This window comes from Papilio machaon, chromosome 15 (assembly GCF_912999745.1).
Source record: "Papilio machaon chromosome 15, ilPapMach1.1, whole genome shotgun sequence".
NCBI lineage: Eukaryota > Metazoa > Arthropoda > Insecta > Lepidoptera > Papilionidae > Papilio > Papilio machaon.
The window spans coordinates 6,943,364-6,960,956 of NC_060000.1; the positions used below are offsets into that span (position 1 = coordinate 6,943,364).

The 17,593-nt window shown below is 40.6% G+C and overlaps 1 protein-coding gene across 1 annotated transcript; it reads right to left on the reverse strand.

Moving 5' to 3' along the window:
* Positions 1-4,169: 4,169 nt before the first annotated feature.
* Positions 4,170-16,032, reverse strand: LOC106713108 (ring canal kelch homolog). The gene is made up of 15 exons (XM_045681285.1): positions 15,759-16,032; positions 15,014-15,061; positions 14,209-14,383; positions 13,691-13,825; positions 13,195-13,278; positions 12,926-13,105; positions 6,743-6,817; positions 6,581-6,640; positions 6,266-6,385; positions 5,810-5,920; positions 5,557-5,722; positions 5,309-5,441; positions 4,708-5,167; positions 4,320-4,618; positions 4,170-4,233 (listed from the first exon to the last, which is right to left on the reverse strand). The coding sequence occupies exons 1-14, from the start codon at positions 15,794-15,796 to the stop codon at positions 4,520-4,522; spliced, it is 1,884 nt and encodes a 627-aa protein (XP_045537241.1). The 5' UTR covers positions 15,797-16,032; the 3' UTR covers positions 4,170-4,233; positions 4,320-4,519.
* Positions 16,033-17,593: the final 1,561 nt, after the last annotated feature.

Here is a 17,593-nt window from a genome sequence, read left to right on the forward strand (position 1 = left end):
TAAAAGACGTCCTATCACATTACCGTTCGCGCCGCAACTGAATTTGCGGTGCGCGGGGGCAATGCGGCTGCGCGGGCGCAGAAATGGCGCGAAACAGTTAACTGCGGTTGTATTTCTGCTCCACTTGTGACTTAGCATTAACAAACACATTAAACTTATTAGCTTCTGGTCTTATACACAACCTAATTATCAAAGTTCAAAGATAAATTTCCTTTGTTTTGAAAATTGATTAACAGTCTAAATGTGTTTTTATAGAGCTTTCTGCCGAAGTAATGTTATAGAATCCACCCAACTTTGTGTTGCCAGCTGTTTTTTAGACTATTAAAGAAATTGTGTTTTGCAATTAAGTTCAATTGAATTTAACCCCAATTAGACCTACTATTTTTTTGTAAGTTGGATAGTTACAATAAAAGTAGGGTAGGATATTAAAATAATAAATTGACCACAAATATTAACATCTATTAAGACGGCTAAAGAGCCTCGCTAACACTTGAATACGTTCCATACACATCTTGTTATAACATCTGCTCCCAGCTCACATTTAAGAAGGAATGCTTAAAAAACTTCAAGATTATCGCTAAATTAAAATAATTTTGTTCTTGATAAAGTCATGTCATGGAAATATCTATATTTAGTATTTATCTACACATTTTATACAGATTTGCAGTTAATTAAAATATTACAAATATATATTGTCCAAAATTACATACATATATCATATCACAATAATTACAAATACAAAATTATCCAACGACGCAAATCAACAATAACTAACTAATCGTCGGTTTCTGATACTAAAATCTATGTTTAAAATATAATTATCTCTGTTTTTTCAAAGAATTTTTTATATTTTGGTCTCAGAAACCGACGATAAAACAGTTTTTCTCAGCAATGACGTCGTAATATATTTATTTACTATTAAATAACAAAACTCTATAAACTTATATACACAAATACACAGCATATAAACAAATCTATAAAGGCACTCAACATTTGAATAAAAAATATACAAAATTAAACAAAAAAAAAAAACAACTTAAAATTTACCTAACAAGCAAACAAAGACGCAGTATTTTCTGCTGTTATATTAAATTCCAAATCAACGCCTGAATTTTGTAAACACACAAACGTCAAAATAAAATCTCACACTAGCTTCTGCCCGTGACATTGTCCGCACGGCGTTTTAAAAAAAAACTTATTGTCTATGCGCTATTCCGGACAATAATCTATATCTATGCTAAATTACAATATTTTGAACCATTGCGGAGTTATTTACGTAAGTCAAACGTATCAGAAGGGAACCGAAGCCAACATTCTTCCAGATTATGTTTATTTCATCTAGATCCATTCATCCATCTAAATTTTCGCATTTATAAGTAAAAACTAAGATGGCGGCCATTACATTTGTTTATCATAAATGTTGTTATTGTTGTAATTATGAACTAGCTGTCGCCTGCGACTGCGACCGCACTGTATTAAAAGAAAACCTAATTAATAGCCTATATGTTCTTCCAGATTGTACTCTATATGTATGCCAAATTTCATCAAGATCCGTTGAAACGTTTTAAAGTTACTTTATAATAAAGATCCATACATCCATCCATCTAAACATTCCTATTTATAATGTTAGTAAGATTTTTTATGATTGAGTTTTTTAATTATTCTGAAATTTAAAGTGTTTTAGTGTAAAATATGTTATATTTAGGCTTCGGTTTGGAAATTAAACAACTTTTTTTGAACTTACTTATTAGTTAATTTTTACTTTAGAAAGATTTAAATTACACATTTATTATATTACGAAAAATAATAATAATAGAGTCATATTAATTATTTGAGAATTGAAAAATTACAAGGTCCGAAGTCTTTACAAGATTTCTTTGGGAGATAGAATCTATTTAAAATTACATACAATGTACATCCATTTTTTACAATCTAAAATATAAAAAACAATTAGAGCATATTTACAACTATTAAGGGAAAGTACAGTCGGAGGAAAAACTTTCGACAATTTTTAAATTAAATACAATTTTTTTTTTTCAATTTTTATTTAACGACTCAAGGTCTACCCTCCCCCTTACACCCCTCTACCTAACATTGTGTTTTACGTCGACTCGTAAGACGTTCGAAGTCGCCAAGATGTTTGAAAAAGTACAAGAAAATATTGTCTTCAATATACCAAACGTTTTTTTCCTCGACTGTACATTGAGCTAGTAAAACTGACATTTCCATTGCCGAAGCCGTCGTCCCTTTCACTCTCTTTCAAAAAAAAATAGAGACAAGAACATATTTCAATACAATTCTTACAGCAGTAGTATTACAAAATGACAACGCTTAGTAAACTATCGTTAAATAGACAAAGATATTATATATTTTATCTCAGAGACGATAAGACAGGCGGAAGAGAACTACAAAACTACGACATTTATAAGGAGTTTGACACCGTTTTAACTACTTATGCTACGTAAGACTAATACATATAAACTGGGGTTTGAGAGTCCGCGGAATGTAAATGCAAATCACAAGACGTCGCTACGAGGAGATTGTTTGCTATGCTATGATGAGACAACTGTGATATAAGACAGCTGTGATACGAGACAGCTGTGATACGAGACAGCTGTGATACAAGACAGTTGTGATACGAGACAGCTGTGATACGAGACAGCTGTGATACGAGACAGCTGTGATACGAGACAGCTGTGATACGAGACAACTGTGATACAAGACAGTTGTGATACGAGACAGCTGTGATACGAGACAGCTGTGATACGAGACAGCTGTGATACAAGACAGTTGTGATACGAGACAGCTGTGATACAAGACAGCTGTGATACAATACAGTTGTGATACGAGACAGCTGTGATACGAGACAACTGTGATACAAGACAGCTGTATATAAGACAGATGTGATACAAGACAGCTGTGATACGAGGCAGCTGTGATACAAGACAGTTGTGATACGAGATTTCGCTGCGCTCCTAACTTGTGCTACGGCGCTAGAGATACTTTACGTTAGTGCGATAAAGGACAATACAATCGCAAATGCAAAAATAATTACTCTGTATAAATATGGTAAAAGTAAATTTCCTGCAGCGGCAACGGTGTAGTGATATGAGAGTTCCATAGACAAGTCCCTTATTCTGTAAACACTGTCACACCTAATCTGCCAAGTCGGGGTGGTCGCGGTCGTCGCGCAGGAAGGATTCGTCGATGCCGTACTCCAGGTCTGCGTACTCTGGCTGGCGGCGCACCCTGCGGCGGTCGCCGAGACGCGGCAGGGAGTCCTCTTCGCCAAACACCGGCGGAGGGTCGGGGGGTCGGGGGGCGCACGCCACCGCCTCGCCCTCCGACTCCGAGCTCGAGTCCGAGGGCTGCGTGTCCGCCTCACAGCAAGACCGCTCGCCGCCCTGCAAATACATAGCTTGTACTTGAATTGAATGAATCCTTCCGGCATTCCGCCCGCATGACCTAGCTACTGTGAACACACGTTTGGCAGATACAGGCGGAAGTATCTTAAAATGAAACGAGCCCCAACCTGGTTGGATCCCTGCGCGCGCTGGCTCTCAGGCAGCAGGTGGTAGGAGCAGGAGGGCCGCGGAATGGCGGCGGGCGGGACGGGTGCGCGCAGGCCGTGGTAGTGCGTGTGCGCATGGTGCGGCGGCCGCCAGCGCTGCAGCAGCAGCACCGCGGGCGCCTCGGGCGGCGGCAGCGCGCTCGTGGACGCGGACAGGGCTACGCGCACGCCGCACACGCCGCGCACAATGCGCCGAGCCCGCGGCATCGTGCCCCCCGCACCCCCCGCCGCGCCTGACCCGCCCACGGAACCCGACGGACCCGCCGCACTCTCACCGTTCCCTGTTACACACACGCAAATATGAGTAAATGATTCCTTGTGTCAAAATGACTCAAAAATTACAATACACTCATGAAGTCGTACCGTGTTGGTCCTGTGCGCGGTGGTTATGTTCGTGGAACTCTAGAGTCTGCGAGGTGCGGCGGTGGCGGTAGCGCGCGCCGGCCACGCGCCACCACCAGTAGGCCGCCGCCGCCGCCGCGCCCGCGCCCCCGCCCCCGCCCGCCACCTTCACGCCCTCGTACACGCCCTCCGCCGCGCCGCGCAGGCACAGCGCGCGCCAGCCGCGCCCGCCCGCACCCCCCGCACCCACCGCACCCCCCGCCTGCAGACCCGACACGCCCGGCCCCCCGCGCGGCAGCGCCACGCCCACACCCGCGTACCTGCACAGTCAAACAATAATCCATATTTGTATTTGCGTAGTATTATTATACCCGACATATTAAATTTAAAAGAATGAATCACTGACCCGGTTTCGTGCAGTCTGAGACGAAGGTTGCGCATGCGGTCGTGCGTCTCTGCGTGCGGGTAGCGGTAGTACGGAGGGTAGAGGTCGAAGATGGGACTCTCGCGGCCGTCGGTGATGTCGGGTAGGTCGGGGGGGCGGTACGCGTCGTGCGCCTCGGAGTCCGAGTCGGGGCCTGCGCCGTGGGGCGCGGGGGCCGAGCGTCAGGCCGGCTCGTCCAGCACCGCCACGCCCGCGTACGACCGCGACACCGACATCGTCGAGGCCAGCGTGGTCCACGCCTCCGTCGCCGGATCGAATACCTAACGACGTTGCATAAAAGCAGTCACAAATTTAATTACGTTTATGCTAACACAACAAATGAAAATTAGAGAAGTTCAAGGAGAATTACCTCTACGGTGGAGAGATTGGCGGCGCCGTCGTCCCCGCCGACGACGTAGAGGCGGTTGTTGTGTGCGGCGACGCCGGCGTTGCGGCGCGCGGTGGCCATGGGCGGGGCCGGCGCCCAGCCCGCGCCCTCGCGGTACCTCTCCACGGAGCGGCGCACTGCGGGCCCGTCGTGTCCGCCCACAGCGTACAGCGCGCCCTCGGCCACGCCCACGCCGCAGCCGGAGCGGCGCGCGCTCATCTCGGCGACGGGCTCCCAGACGTCTGCGGCGGGGTCGTAGCGCTCCACTGTGTGCAGACACTGGCGTGCGGCGCCGTCGTACCCGCCCACCGCGTACAGGCGCCCGCCCAGCACGGCCACGCCCACTGAGGAGCGCCGCGTGCTCATGCTGGCCACGGGCCGCCACACGCCCTCGCGCGCGTCCATCGCCTCCGCCGAGCTCAGCCCCGACGCCCCGTCAAATCTAAACATTTTATATTGGTGCTTTGAACTTTCTACACTATAATTCAATTTTTTTATTATAGATACAAAATTTTACTATTTTTTCTAGAAAAAAAAAACATACTAAAAAACCACAGACTTTAATTATTTGCATATTACTCACCCTCCGACGGCGTAAATGACGTTACCGATGACGGCGACACCTAGTGTGGAGCGACGCGCACACAGCGGCGGGCCCGGCGCCCACGTGTCCGCGCACGCGTCGTAGATATCCACGCTGCGCACGCGCAACGTACCTGCGAACAATTTAAACATTACGTTTTACACACTTAGAAAAATATAACCTAGTGATACATTACGTTTATTACACATTTAGTAAAATATAACCTTGTAATAATATGAAATATATACCATTGAAACCACCAACAGCATAGAGCTTGCCAGCGACTACAGCGAGACCAGCGCGACATCGGCGTGTGGGCAGGTCTGCGGCGCGTCTCCAACGTCCAGCCTCCAGCTGCAGCGCCTCCACCGACCTTATCGCTTTGGGCGCCTGTCCGCCCACCACCAGCAACATCTATACCACACCAAACAACAAATACATTACAAACTACCCAACTTAGAGTCATTAGTGGTCACTAAAGTGTCCCTTAGTGTACTATACCTTAGGTGCGCGTGGAGGCTGTCTAGGTCGTGCGCGTGCGCAGGCTGCAGCTGCAGCCGCACGTCTCTCAGGTCGCAGCAGGTGGAATGATAGCGCCTCGATCACCAGATCCTGGAACATACAGTAACTTAAAACACCAACTATATCTAAATTAATCTAATATATAAAATTCTCGTGTCACAGTTTTCGTCACCGTACTCCTCCGAAACGGCTTGACCGATTCTCATGAAATTTTGTGAGCATATTCAGTAGGTCTGAGAATCGGCCAACATCTATTTTTCTTTTTTTTTTCTTTTTTTAACTGCGCGCGGACGGAGTCGCGGGCGACAGCTAGTAAATATATATCCATCAGTTTTAGAATGGTAGCCATTAAGTATCTGTTTTGATTAGGATCGAGAAAATGTTACTTAAAGATAGTCAGAATTGGGTTCAGGTTATTGTGTCATGTGTCATCACCTTGACACGCAGTCCTGCACCGGCGAGGGGTTCAGCAGCAGCGCGGGCTACGAGCACATCACGACCCAGCAGCGGCAGCCGCACATGCTCCAGCAGTGTGCCAAGGTGCTGCTGACGTTCCTACACAACAACAGACATTACAAAACTTACAAAAATATCAAAAAAACTACAATGGATGGATGGATGGATGTATTAGGAGGTATCTCCAGAACGGTTCAAAGGATCTCTGGATCTCAAAAGTCTAGAAGAACGCATAAGCGACAGCTAGTTAATTAAATTCGTTAAAGGATAAAAAATATAACACATTGTACTAACTTCTGGATTGTGCTGCATCCATCTTATAACTGCATCCAAAACCACTTCCTCGTTCGGAACCTATAAAAAAACAGAAATAAATTCAATAAATCAATAATAATATTAACAAACACAAAACAAATAACATCGTTCGTGTATTAATACTAAAACAAACATACGAACCATAATGCGGTCACTGTCTAGGAGTTGCGCCAAGGTTTCCGCAGTCAGAGATAGAAATTCTTCAGTCTCCAGAACCTAAGAACAACACTGCCATATATTTTTGTGTACAAGATTTTTAAAACTATAAACAAACTGTATTTAAACAAAGCTTTTTATACGTGTTACCTCAACAAAGAATCAACAAAATTGTTACCTGAACAAAGTATACAGGTGTTACCTCAACAAAGTATAGAGGTGTTACCTTAACAAAGTATACATGTTGTTTAGTTTGTAATATTTGTAGTGTATTCCGCAATCGTTTCCGCCAACGATCAATAGATGTCGCTGCGGGCAAATTAAAATGCGCTAGCGACCGGGTGAATGCAAATTTACTTACCTGTTATAATTTTTATGTCGTAGTAGTTATTCTTTCAAAGTGTTAAATAAAGTGAATTGTGATAGTGTGTGTGTTTTCGTGAATCCCTAAGTAGTTTTAGTGTACATATGGTGCCGAAACCAGGGATGGACTTTGGACTCTGCATTGTAAAACACTTGTAATTTTTCAAGATTTTATTCTACGGACTTAGAAAAATCGCAGTGGTTTTGGACTTAGAAAATTTTTAAGTGATCTTCAACTTGTAATTTTTCAAGATTTTATTCTACGGACTTAGTAAAATCAGCCGTGGTTTTGGACTTAGAAAAATTTTAAGTGATCTTCGACTTGTATTTTTTTGTGATTTTATTCTATGGACTTGGAATATTCTCAAGCAATATTCAACTTAACAGAGTTTTGAGAATTTATGTGAACTGTCATTAACTGAAAAATGGCTGAGAAATTACTTAAGAATCAAGCTGATCTACTAGGAAGGTTGGAGAAAGCTCAAACAAACTATAAGAAGACTCCAAAAATTAGAATAACTAAAGGTTATGTGGAAACAAGGATCGACACTTTAGAAAAGTTACATGCAGAATTCAACAGTAATCACAAAGAACTTATTCAGATAATTAAACCTGAACAAGAGCAAGTCTTACCTTACTTTACTAATGATAAATATGATGAGTTTGAAGAGACATACATTGCCTACATGTCAGATCTCAAAGAGGTACAAGGCAGGTTCACTGAAAAGCACAAACCTGAATCGAATACTCCGCCGTGTAATGAAGTTAAGCTTCCAAGAATACAATTACCAACGTTCAGTGGTAAATACGAGGAGTGGCAGACATTCTACGATATGTTCGTGTCGCTAATACATAACAATGAGAAGTTATCAGCTGTTCAAAAATTGCATTATTTGAAAAGCAGTGTACAAGGAGAACCAGAGAGCATGCTGCGTAATTTCGCTACCACAGACCAAAATTACGATGAGGCTTGGAAACAACTAACTAAACGTTACAACAACAAACGGTACAACTCAAACGCAATTCTGAAGATACTTTTCTCACAAAAACAAATCAATACAGATTCCTCGCATGGTATCAAACAATTACTTGATACAACGTCTTCTTGTTTGAAAGCTTTGAACAATATTGGAATTAGAACTGAAACATGGGATGTTATAATAGTTCATCTTGTGGTTTCCAAACTAGATGTGGAATCTCATAAACAATGGGAACAGCAGATAAGTCTTATGGCTGAAGATATGCCTTCGTGGGCGCAACTTGTTGAATTTCTAGAAGCTAGATTCCGAAGCATGGAGATGATAGATTCTAGTAAGCACACTAAGCCGTTGACACAAGTGAAGAAACCATTGACTAAGACTAAATCATTCCACTCAGCAGTACAACAACAGGATAACAAGAAGAATGATACAATATGTGCTCTCTGTGGCGAGAATCACCATTTGAATTTGTGTAAGCAGTTTGAGAAGAAATCTGTACAGGAAAGAAGAGATTTTATACAATCAAAAGGGCTATGCTTTAATTGCTTGCAACCAACGCATGTTGTTATGAAATGCCGATTACCAACTAGTTGCAAGAAGTGCGGACGAAGACATCACACTATGTTACACTTTGATAAGGAAGAGTTCACGGAACAGACGATTGGCAACCAAGGAGAGAAAAATCAAAACAAAGTTGACGGAACAAAGCATTATGGGTCATCCACAGCTAACCCACTAAATATAGTGGCGAACTTCTCAAAGCAAGACTTAAGCTATCATGTGCTGCTGGCTACAGCTATCATCAAGGCTCGTTCAAGGAACGGGAAGACATATCCGATTCGTGCTTTGTTAGATCAAGGTTCTCAAGCTTCTTTTGTAACGGAAGCAACGGCTCAGTTACTTGGTCTCAAACGCTTTTCTGTTAATGGCGTGGTTTCAGGTTTGGGAGGTGGTCAAACGCGTGTTAAATACATGGTAACTTTAGGTCTTAAGTCGCGTCACAACCCCGAAATTACCTATCACGTAAATGCTTATGTTCTAGGTTCACTTACCTCACTGCTTCCAGGTGACAAGCTGGAAACACCTGATTGGCTAGAACTCCAGCAATTGAATTTAGCTGATCCAAATTTTGCTTCACCGGGTAAAATTGATGTTTTATTAGGAGCTGAAGTGTACTACGAAGTTTTATTAGACGGCATTATGAAACAACCTCAAGGAAAACTCTTAGCGCAAAATACGGTCTTTGGGTGGATTTTATATGGTAAATTGTCGGATTCATCTTCAGTTAATGACAATGTTACGAGTTTACATTTGCGTTTCACTCCAGAAGATGAATATCTCAAACGTTTTTGGGAAATAGAGGCTGAACCTGATCAGATTCAGAAGAGACTGAATAAAGAGGAGCAATTATGTGAAGATATCTATCAAGCTACAACTGTTAGAAATAAAGAAGGAAGGTTCGTTGTCAAACTACCATTTAAGAATGAGGATCCTGCATGTCAATATGGACAGTCGAAGGATATAGCAACGAAAAAACTTATAGCTTTAGAAAGGAGGTTAACAAAAGACCCTAAATTATATGAAGAATATCGAAAGGTTTTAGATGAATATTTGACTCTTAAGCACATGACTCTCGTTGATGAAGCGGACATTGACAATCCCAAAGCGGTCTATCTACCTCACCATGCTGTCGTTAGAGACGACAAGGATACGACTAAGGTTCGTGTGGTCTTTAATGCATCAAGCAAGGGCATCAATGACGTCTCACTTAATGACGATCTTCTAGTTGGACCTAAGCTCCAACAGGATTTGAGGCATTTATTGATGAGATTTCGCACGCATCGAATTTGTATTGTTGCTGACCTTGTGAAAATGTATAGGCAGGTGCTTGTACATGCCGATGATACGAATTTTCAAAGGATACTTTGGAGAGCCCATCCAGATTTGCCTATTCAACACTATAAGTTGTTGACATTAACTTTTGGTACGGCATGTGCTCCGTATCTGGCAGTGAAGACGTTACAAAGGCTGGCTGACGATGAAGCTCATAGTTTTCCAAAGGCATCAGAAATAACTAAAAGAGACTATTACATTGATGATTTAATGACCGGATGTGATACAGAAGAAGAAGCTAGAAGCGTATATGATGAAATGAATAAACTAATGACATCTGGAGGATTTCAACTACAAAAATGGAGCAGTAACAGTAGTGAGTTATTAAAATATATTGGAGAGAACAAACACAGTAAAGAAAAGTCAGTGCCAATCAAAGCTGATAATATGATGAAGATTCTAGGTCTACAGTGGGATCGAGCTACAGATAATTTTGAATACACGGTCGCTTTACCTGAGGTGAAATATCCCATTACAAAAAGGCAAGTCCTGTCCGACATTGCTCGATTATATGATCCAATGGGCTGGATTGCGCCGGTTGTAGTTTCAGCAAAGATTATTATCCAGAAAATATGGCAAGAGCATTTAGACTGGGACGATCATATCACCGGTGAGTTGCAAGAGCAATGGATCAAGTTCAGGAATGATTTGGTTGAAATCAAGAAAATTGAGATTCCTAGATGGATTAAGAGTACTAGAAGTAGCTATTGTGAGCTACACGCATTTTCTGACGCGTCTCAAGCAGCTTACGCTGCAGCAGTCTATATTCGAGTTATAGAACATGACGGATCGGTGCACGCTAACTTGATATCTGCTAAAACAAAGGTTGCCCCTATAGATAAGGTAATGTCAATTCCCAGATTGGAATTGTGCGGAGCGACTCTTGCGGCAAAATTGCTATCAGAGATATCTCAAGTAATGAACATACCTAAAGAAAATCTTCATGGGTGGACTGACTCCACAATCGTATTGGCATGGCTGAAGGGTGGTGCTAGCAAATGGACTACATTTGTCAGCAATCGTGTATCAGATATTCTCTCGATTATGGACTACAAACAATGGCAACATGTTTCGACTGACACAAACCCTGCGGATTGTGCGTCAAGAGGTTTACAGCCCTCAGAAATGAATTCCGAATCTTTATGGTGGCATGGACCTGTTTGGCTAAAACAATCTAAAATAGAAGAGTCGAAATGTAATGTAGCTGAAACACATGAAGAAGAAAGAATAGTTTCTATGAAGGTCGCGGACGCTCATGACAAGACTCTGCATGGCGGTCCGCAGATTATGTTGAACTTTCTTCGTTCAAAGTATTGGATATTACGAGCTAGAGATCAAGTCAAGCGGTGTTATCGCCAATGTATCACTTGTATGAGATACTCCAAAGCAGCTAGAGTTCAGTTGATGGGACAACTTCCTGACGCGAGATTGAAACCTTGCAAACCATTTAAAGCGACTGGAGTAGACTATGCGGGTCCTATTAATATCAGATTTTCACCAGGCCGTGGAGCCAAATCTTACAAGGGATACATCAGCTTATTCGTGTGTATGGTCACGCGTGCAGTACATATTGAGGCGGTAACTGATTTATCAACAAAGGGCTTTATTGCCGCTTTCAGACGATTTACCTCAAGGCGAGGTCATTGTCAAGACCTTTACAGTGACAATGGCACGAATTTCGTTGGAGCCGATAAACAATTACGTGAGATGTTTGATTGTGCCAAGTCAAATCTGCCCCAGGAAATCGCTGAAGCGTTAGTGTTAGAGTCTACGACATGGCATTTCATTCCTCCGCAATCGCCAAATTTCGGTGGATTGTGGGAAGCAGGCGTACGCTGTGCTAAAGCACATTTACGAAAGGTAATCGGGGACACTACGCTGACTTATGAAGAGTTGTCTACAGTATTATCGCAGGTTGAAGCGTGCTTAAATTCACGTCCCATATCGGTTTTGAGTAATGACGCAATTGACCCTCTCCCACTGACGCCAGGTCATTTTTTAATCGGAGAACCTATGTTTAATGTTTCCTATGACAATTATACAGATTGTAATATTACTGGTATTGACAGATGGAAGTTAGTTCAAAAAATGGTTGATAATTTTTGGATAAGATGGTATAAAGAATATTTGGTTTGTTTAAATCAAAGATATAAGTGGAATTCGAAATTACCAGAACCAAGTGTTAATGATATTTGTATTGTTAGAGACGATAACCTACCACCAACTAAATGGCTTTTAGGTAGAATTGTAAGTAAGCATACTGGACCTGACAATGTAACTCGAGTAGTAACTATTCGTTGTAAAAATGGATTATTAAAAAGACCGTTGAGTAAAGTTTGTGTTCTTGACAAATGATTTACATTGTCACGGTGGGCGGTTTTATTTTTTTTATTATTTTTATATCATTAGTTTCTTTACCAGTTTATATTACATATAGATGTTAAGTTCTTTAGGTTAAGTAAAGTTTTATGTCTTTTGTAAGTGAATATTTTGTTGTTTGATTTTTAAAGGACAAGTCCTTGGTGGGCGGAATGTTTAGTTTGTAATATTTGTAGTGTATTCCGCAATCGTTTCCGCCAACGATCAATAGATGTCGCTGCGGGCAAATTAAAATGCGCTAGCGACCGGGTGAATGCAAATTTACTTACCTGTTATAATTTTTATGTCGTAGTAGTTATTCTTTCAAAGTGTTAAATAAAGTGAATTGTGATAGTGTGTGTGTTTTCGTGAATCCCTAAGTAGTTTTAGTGTACACATGTGTTACCTCAACAAAGTATACATGTGTTACCTCAACAAAGTATAGTGGTGTTACCTTAACAAAGTATACATGTGTTACCTCAACAAAGTATACATGTGTTACCTCAACAAAGTATAGTGGTGTTACCTTAACAAAGTATACATGTGTTACCTCAACAAAGTATACATGTGTTACCTCAACAAAGTGCCGGTGCACATATCTGGCTGCGCAGTCCTTGAGGTCGCGGCAGGCGTGCAGCTCAGCGAAGGCGCGGATGCCGAGCGCGTTGTCCGGCGCCAGCGCGGCCGCCAGGAAGTTGCAGCACGCAGCGCGAACACCCGACACTTGCAGCAACGACGACGCCGACAGCAAGCTCTGACATACAAACAAACCTCTTACTCACAAATACTACAGCAGTCAACGTGAAAAAATAGTGTAACGCGAAACGGGAACGTTAAATTCACCTGAACATTATCTTCTGTGATGACCAATGAGTTTGGATTGTAGACATACTCTATGATAGCGTCTAGAGCATGCGGTTCTACATTCTGAAAAAAGATATAATTTACTATTAAATATGGAAACAATGGATAATCCTAATAATAAAACCATCCTCTTTCTTCTGTCTCTCAACTGAAGGGCTCGGAGCCTACACACTTAGTTAGGAGTGACTAGGGCACAGTCAACCACTGGCCCAGTGCGGGTTGACTTCACACATATGGTTGAATTTCTTCTCAAATTTATCAGGTAGCACGATGTTTTCCTTCATCTTAAGAACATCGGATAAATGTACATATGGAAATCGAAAAACATTAGTACATGGCGGAATTCGACCCCAGGACTTGCAGATTACAAGTAAAGTGCGCTACACATTAACTCCTGAGACACCAATGCTGTTATTTATTAGCTGAATGTATCCGAAGTATTATATTATACATCAAATGTGTAAAATGTACATACTTGTATGGTGACAGCGTCCTGTGTACGCTCGTCGAACTGTGTGAACATGGCGCGGAAGTATGGCGAGCAGGCGGCCAGCACAGCGCGGTGCGCCCACACGCCCTCCGCCGGCTCCGTCGCGCCTTCCGCTTGCGCCTGATATAAAACCACACAGATGAATAGTGGTCTAACTGCTCTTGGAAACTAAAAATTAACAACTGAACTGTATTAACTAAAGAAAAGTAACCTAGACCTATGAAACCAGCTACTAAAATTTTAAGCTAGATTTCTCAAATGGAAGAAAGCTAGCTAAAATTCAAATAGAAACAGGTAATATATTTAATAGACATATAATTCACACTAAACAGGAAACAATATAACTATATTCAGTCATCCTAATTATCTAATAATGCAAGTGCATTATAACTCTTTTCAAATATCTTGGCGGCTCAAGGTCATCGGCGGCGCTACTAAGTGTTCTTTCCCCCGCATCCCGCTTCACTTGCATGAAGTTAATAGATATGTGAGCACATTTATACCTGCAATCGAACGTCACACAGTGTCGCATCACATCGTAGTCGGGCGAGCGCGTCGAGAAGCGCGGTGGCGTGCTGCGCGCCCACAGCGCCCTCTCCCGCCTCACCCGCATCTCCCCCCGCACGACGCTGTGACGACTCGTCTAGTGACGACTGTGACGCGCAACGAGCTAGCATACTGCACACAGTATATACCGGATTCCAATCAAAAACCATAGAAACTATAATTTACATTAAAACTCTGAAATCACACACTATTTCTCACACAAATAAACTATATAACATAAGCTATAATACTATTATTTTACAATATCACTTTACTTTATAAATCAGTTTTCACAAAATAACAAAAAAGTCACATATCATAATGGCTTCCATGTATGAATTCTATATGTCTCTGTTTACTTAATTAAGGCTTTTAATAGAAATAAAGACTACTAAATACATCGTAACCAGATGAACTTTAAGTTTATAAGCTATGAAATTTGTAAGTATATGTATTAATGAGTTAAATTGATTAAACTTTCGCGAGACATTATAAAAAAATTAATTAAGAATGGCTTAACTCACATATGATTGTCCGATGATGGAATACTTTCACTTGCCCTGAAAATGGACTCCTGACGGGTTCGAAACTAGTTGGTGCTGTCACTGGATGATCATATGTAAGTTAAGCCATTCTTGATTATTTTTTTATAATTTAAAGGATTAAGATTTTATGTTAATAAGTTTACATAACATGCAAATTGGTTAAAAAATTTGAAAAACGCCATTATTATGGGTTTTAAAGTGTACTGTAATTATTTACCTGTATCTACCTCTATCCCCATCTCCCTCGGCAGTACTGGCATCCTCTCTACACAATCATTAATATTTTATTCAATAAAAAAAAAAGTTTTTTGTTTATTTGTCTCAAGGCAAAAGATTAGAGTACATCAAAAACTCTTGAAACCAAATATACGATCATATAAAAACTTTTTTCACAGTGTGGTATATCTAAAAAACAATCTAATCTAGAGTATGTTTTAACAATTTTTTTAATCTATGGACAAAATTATTAAAGATAACAGTTAAGATTATAAAATAATTAGATTTAACTTTATATACAGAAATTTATAGTTCTACAAATCAGTAATTAAAAAAATTGTATTTAAAATAAATTTACACCTATTTATTATTTATACTTATTCTAAATAAAACATTGCTCAATATTAATGAGTGTTGAATCTAAGTAATAAACTAACCAATTGTTTTTCTTAATGTACATAATGTGTGAAATGATGAAACATCAAATATCCAATTGTCTTGCTTCCGATAAGAGAATTAGGGTATTAAGCTTTATATTGAGTTCTACTTACAAGTTGAAGCAACTTGGAAGCACTGCACTTTTTTAAGTTTTAAGTTTTTAATAAAATCTTTCACAAAATAGACCTTCAAGTAAGTATAAGCATATTGGTCTACGAGTGTTTGGAAACTGATATACTCAACAATAACAAAGAAATTTGCAAATAAAGACGAAGGCAAGTACTATAAAACTATATATGATAACTTACAGCCCTCGTTCACCATCGGGATCTGCGTTGCCTTCCATCTCGTAGGCTACTGTGTTTGATAGACACCACAATCTAGCTAAATCTAATATATGCAGCTACTTTTCACTACACATCTGGTAGCTTCAATTGGCTACAGAAAATACTGAACATCACTTTACCTTTCACTTTTAAATGTGAAATAATATTAACTACAAGTTGCAAACATTCTCAGTGTTTATTTTTCATTTTTCGCCAATCTCAATCAATAAAAACAAATTATAACGACAAAAATATCAAAGCATTTGACAAATAGTTAAATGTCACAATTTCGCAACGAGCATGTTTCCATAGACAATAAAATCGGGTAGATAACAGTCCCTGACCACAGAGTATGAGAATTGATTGCGAGAACAAACAGCACGAATTTTCATTAAAATTTTATAAAAAATTTAAGTGGTTATCGAATATTTCGTTATTGATATTATATTAACCTAAAATCCATATAATATGGTTTTTACCAGTTTCCTCTTATTTATTTTCTGCCATTAGCAAGCTTACATCATTGCTATTTATTCGCGTCAGGCGCAATCGTATCGTAATCTCAAAAAATAACAAAATAACTCGGTCTCGGTTCGTAAATTACGATAAATAAACCCTTTGTGATAAACTTGTATTTATATTAGTTGCTGGTACTTATTTTAATTTACATGTTGATAGTCATTAGTCTCTTTCGAGGGAAACTTAAACAAAAAAATGTTGACGCGCTTTGGCCGTGTGTTTTGGAGTTCGGGGTTCAATTTGGACATGACTCACTGAATTTGGTTGAAGCTAAAGCGAAGGTTGTAAGACGTTTAACATCACACCAGTCGATTGTTGAATAAAGTTAGGGAGGGGTAAAGGGAATACCTACAGCTAGTTTTAAATATTCCTTGTGATAAAATTGATTAAATCATCAAAATAACGGCTCTGAATTGTTCGCCATCGATCAGTATTTAGTTTCGTCATAAACAAAGGTGCAGAAAGTGCCCCTAGCGACAGGGCGCTCGGCAGAGCTGGCAAATGCTCCATGGTGCGCACTTTCCATCCCCCGTGTTCCCCTGCGGCCGCTCTCGGGAGAACGCCGGAACAAAGAAAGTCGTTACAACGCAAGCTGCTCTATGTAAAAGTTAATATCATATTTTTATCTATTTACATACGCCTTGGATAGTTTTTTTTTTGTTTTTGCCTATATAGCATATGTGAAAGTTAACAGAATATAAAACTTTGTTTTTTGAACCGAAGAGGAAAAGAACATAAATAATAAAATAGATTTTTGTAACCAACTAGCTGTCGCCCGCGACTCCGTCCGCGCGGAATAAAAAAAAATAGAAAACGGGGTAAAAATTATCCTATGTCCGTTTCCTGGTTCTAAGCTACCTGGCCACCAATTTTCAGTCAAATCGATTCAGCCGTTCTTGAGTTATAAATAGTGTAACTAACACAACTTTCTTTTATATATATAGATATAGATAGATGGAGTGTTTCACAAAAGTTTAACGTATAAAGGTGAATCGATTCATTCACTATTACGTAAAGATTTTCCAGTATGAATGAATAAATCACATATCCACGCCAGGTACCTAGAGGGATGGGCGGTAATTATTGATTCAGATTTTATAAAGATTAACGTAGTTATTCAAAGTTGCTAGACGGAGTAAATATATTTATGGTATGTTATAGATTTACCTATTTGTATCTAGAACCATCCCTATTCCGGTACGTCTAGTGCAACGTGATGGCGGCTGGAGACTGCGGGGAGTGAGCAGAGGAGGGGGAATAAAGGGCAATCGATCTCAAACAGCTGTGCGCAATGGCGG

Bases quoted from the DNA above. Each gene is read 5' to 3' on its own strand.
- LOC106713108 (XM_045681285.1), bottom strand. From the start codon at position 15,796: ATGGAAGGCAACGCAGATCCCGATGGTGAACGAGGGCT. The intron at 13,106-13,194 runs GTGAATTTAACG...TTTGTATGTCAG, and splicing joins TCACAGAAGATAATGTTCAG to AGCTTGCTGTCGGCGTCGTC. The intron at 5,168-5,308 runs GTGAGTAATATG...TAAAATGTTTAG, and splicing joins GTCATTTACGCCGTCGGAGG to ATTTGACGGGGCGTCGGGGC.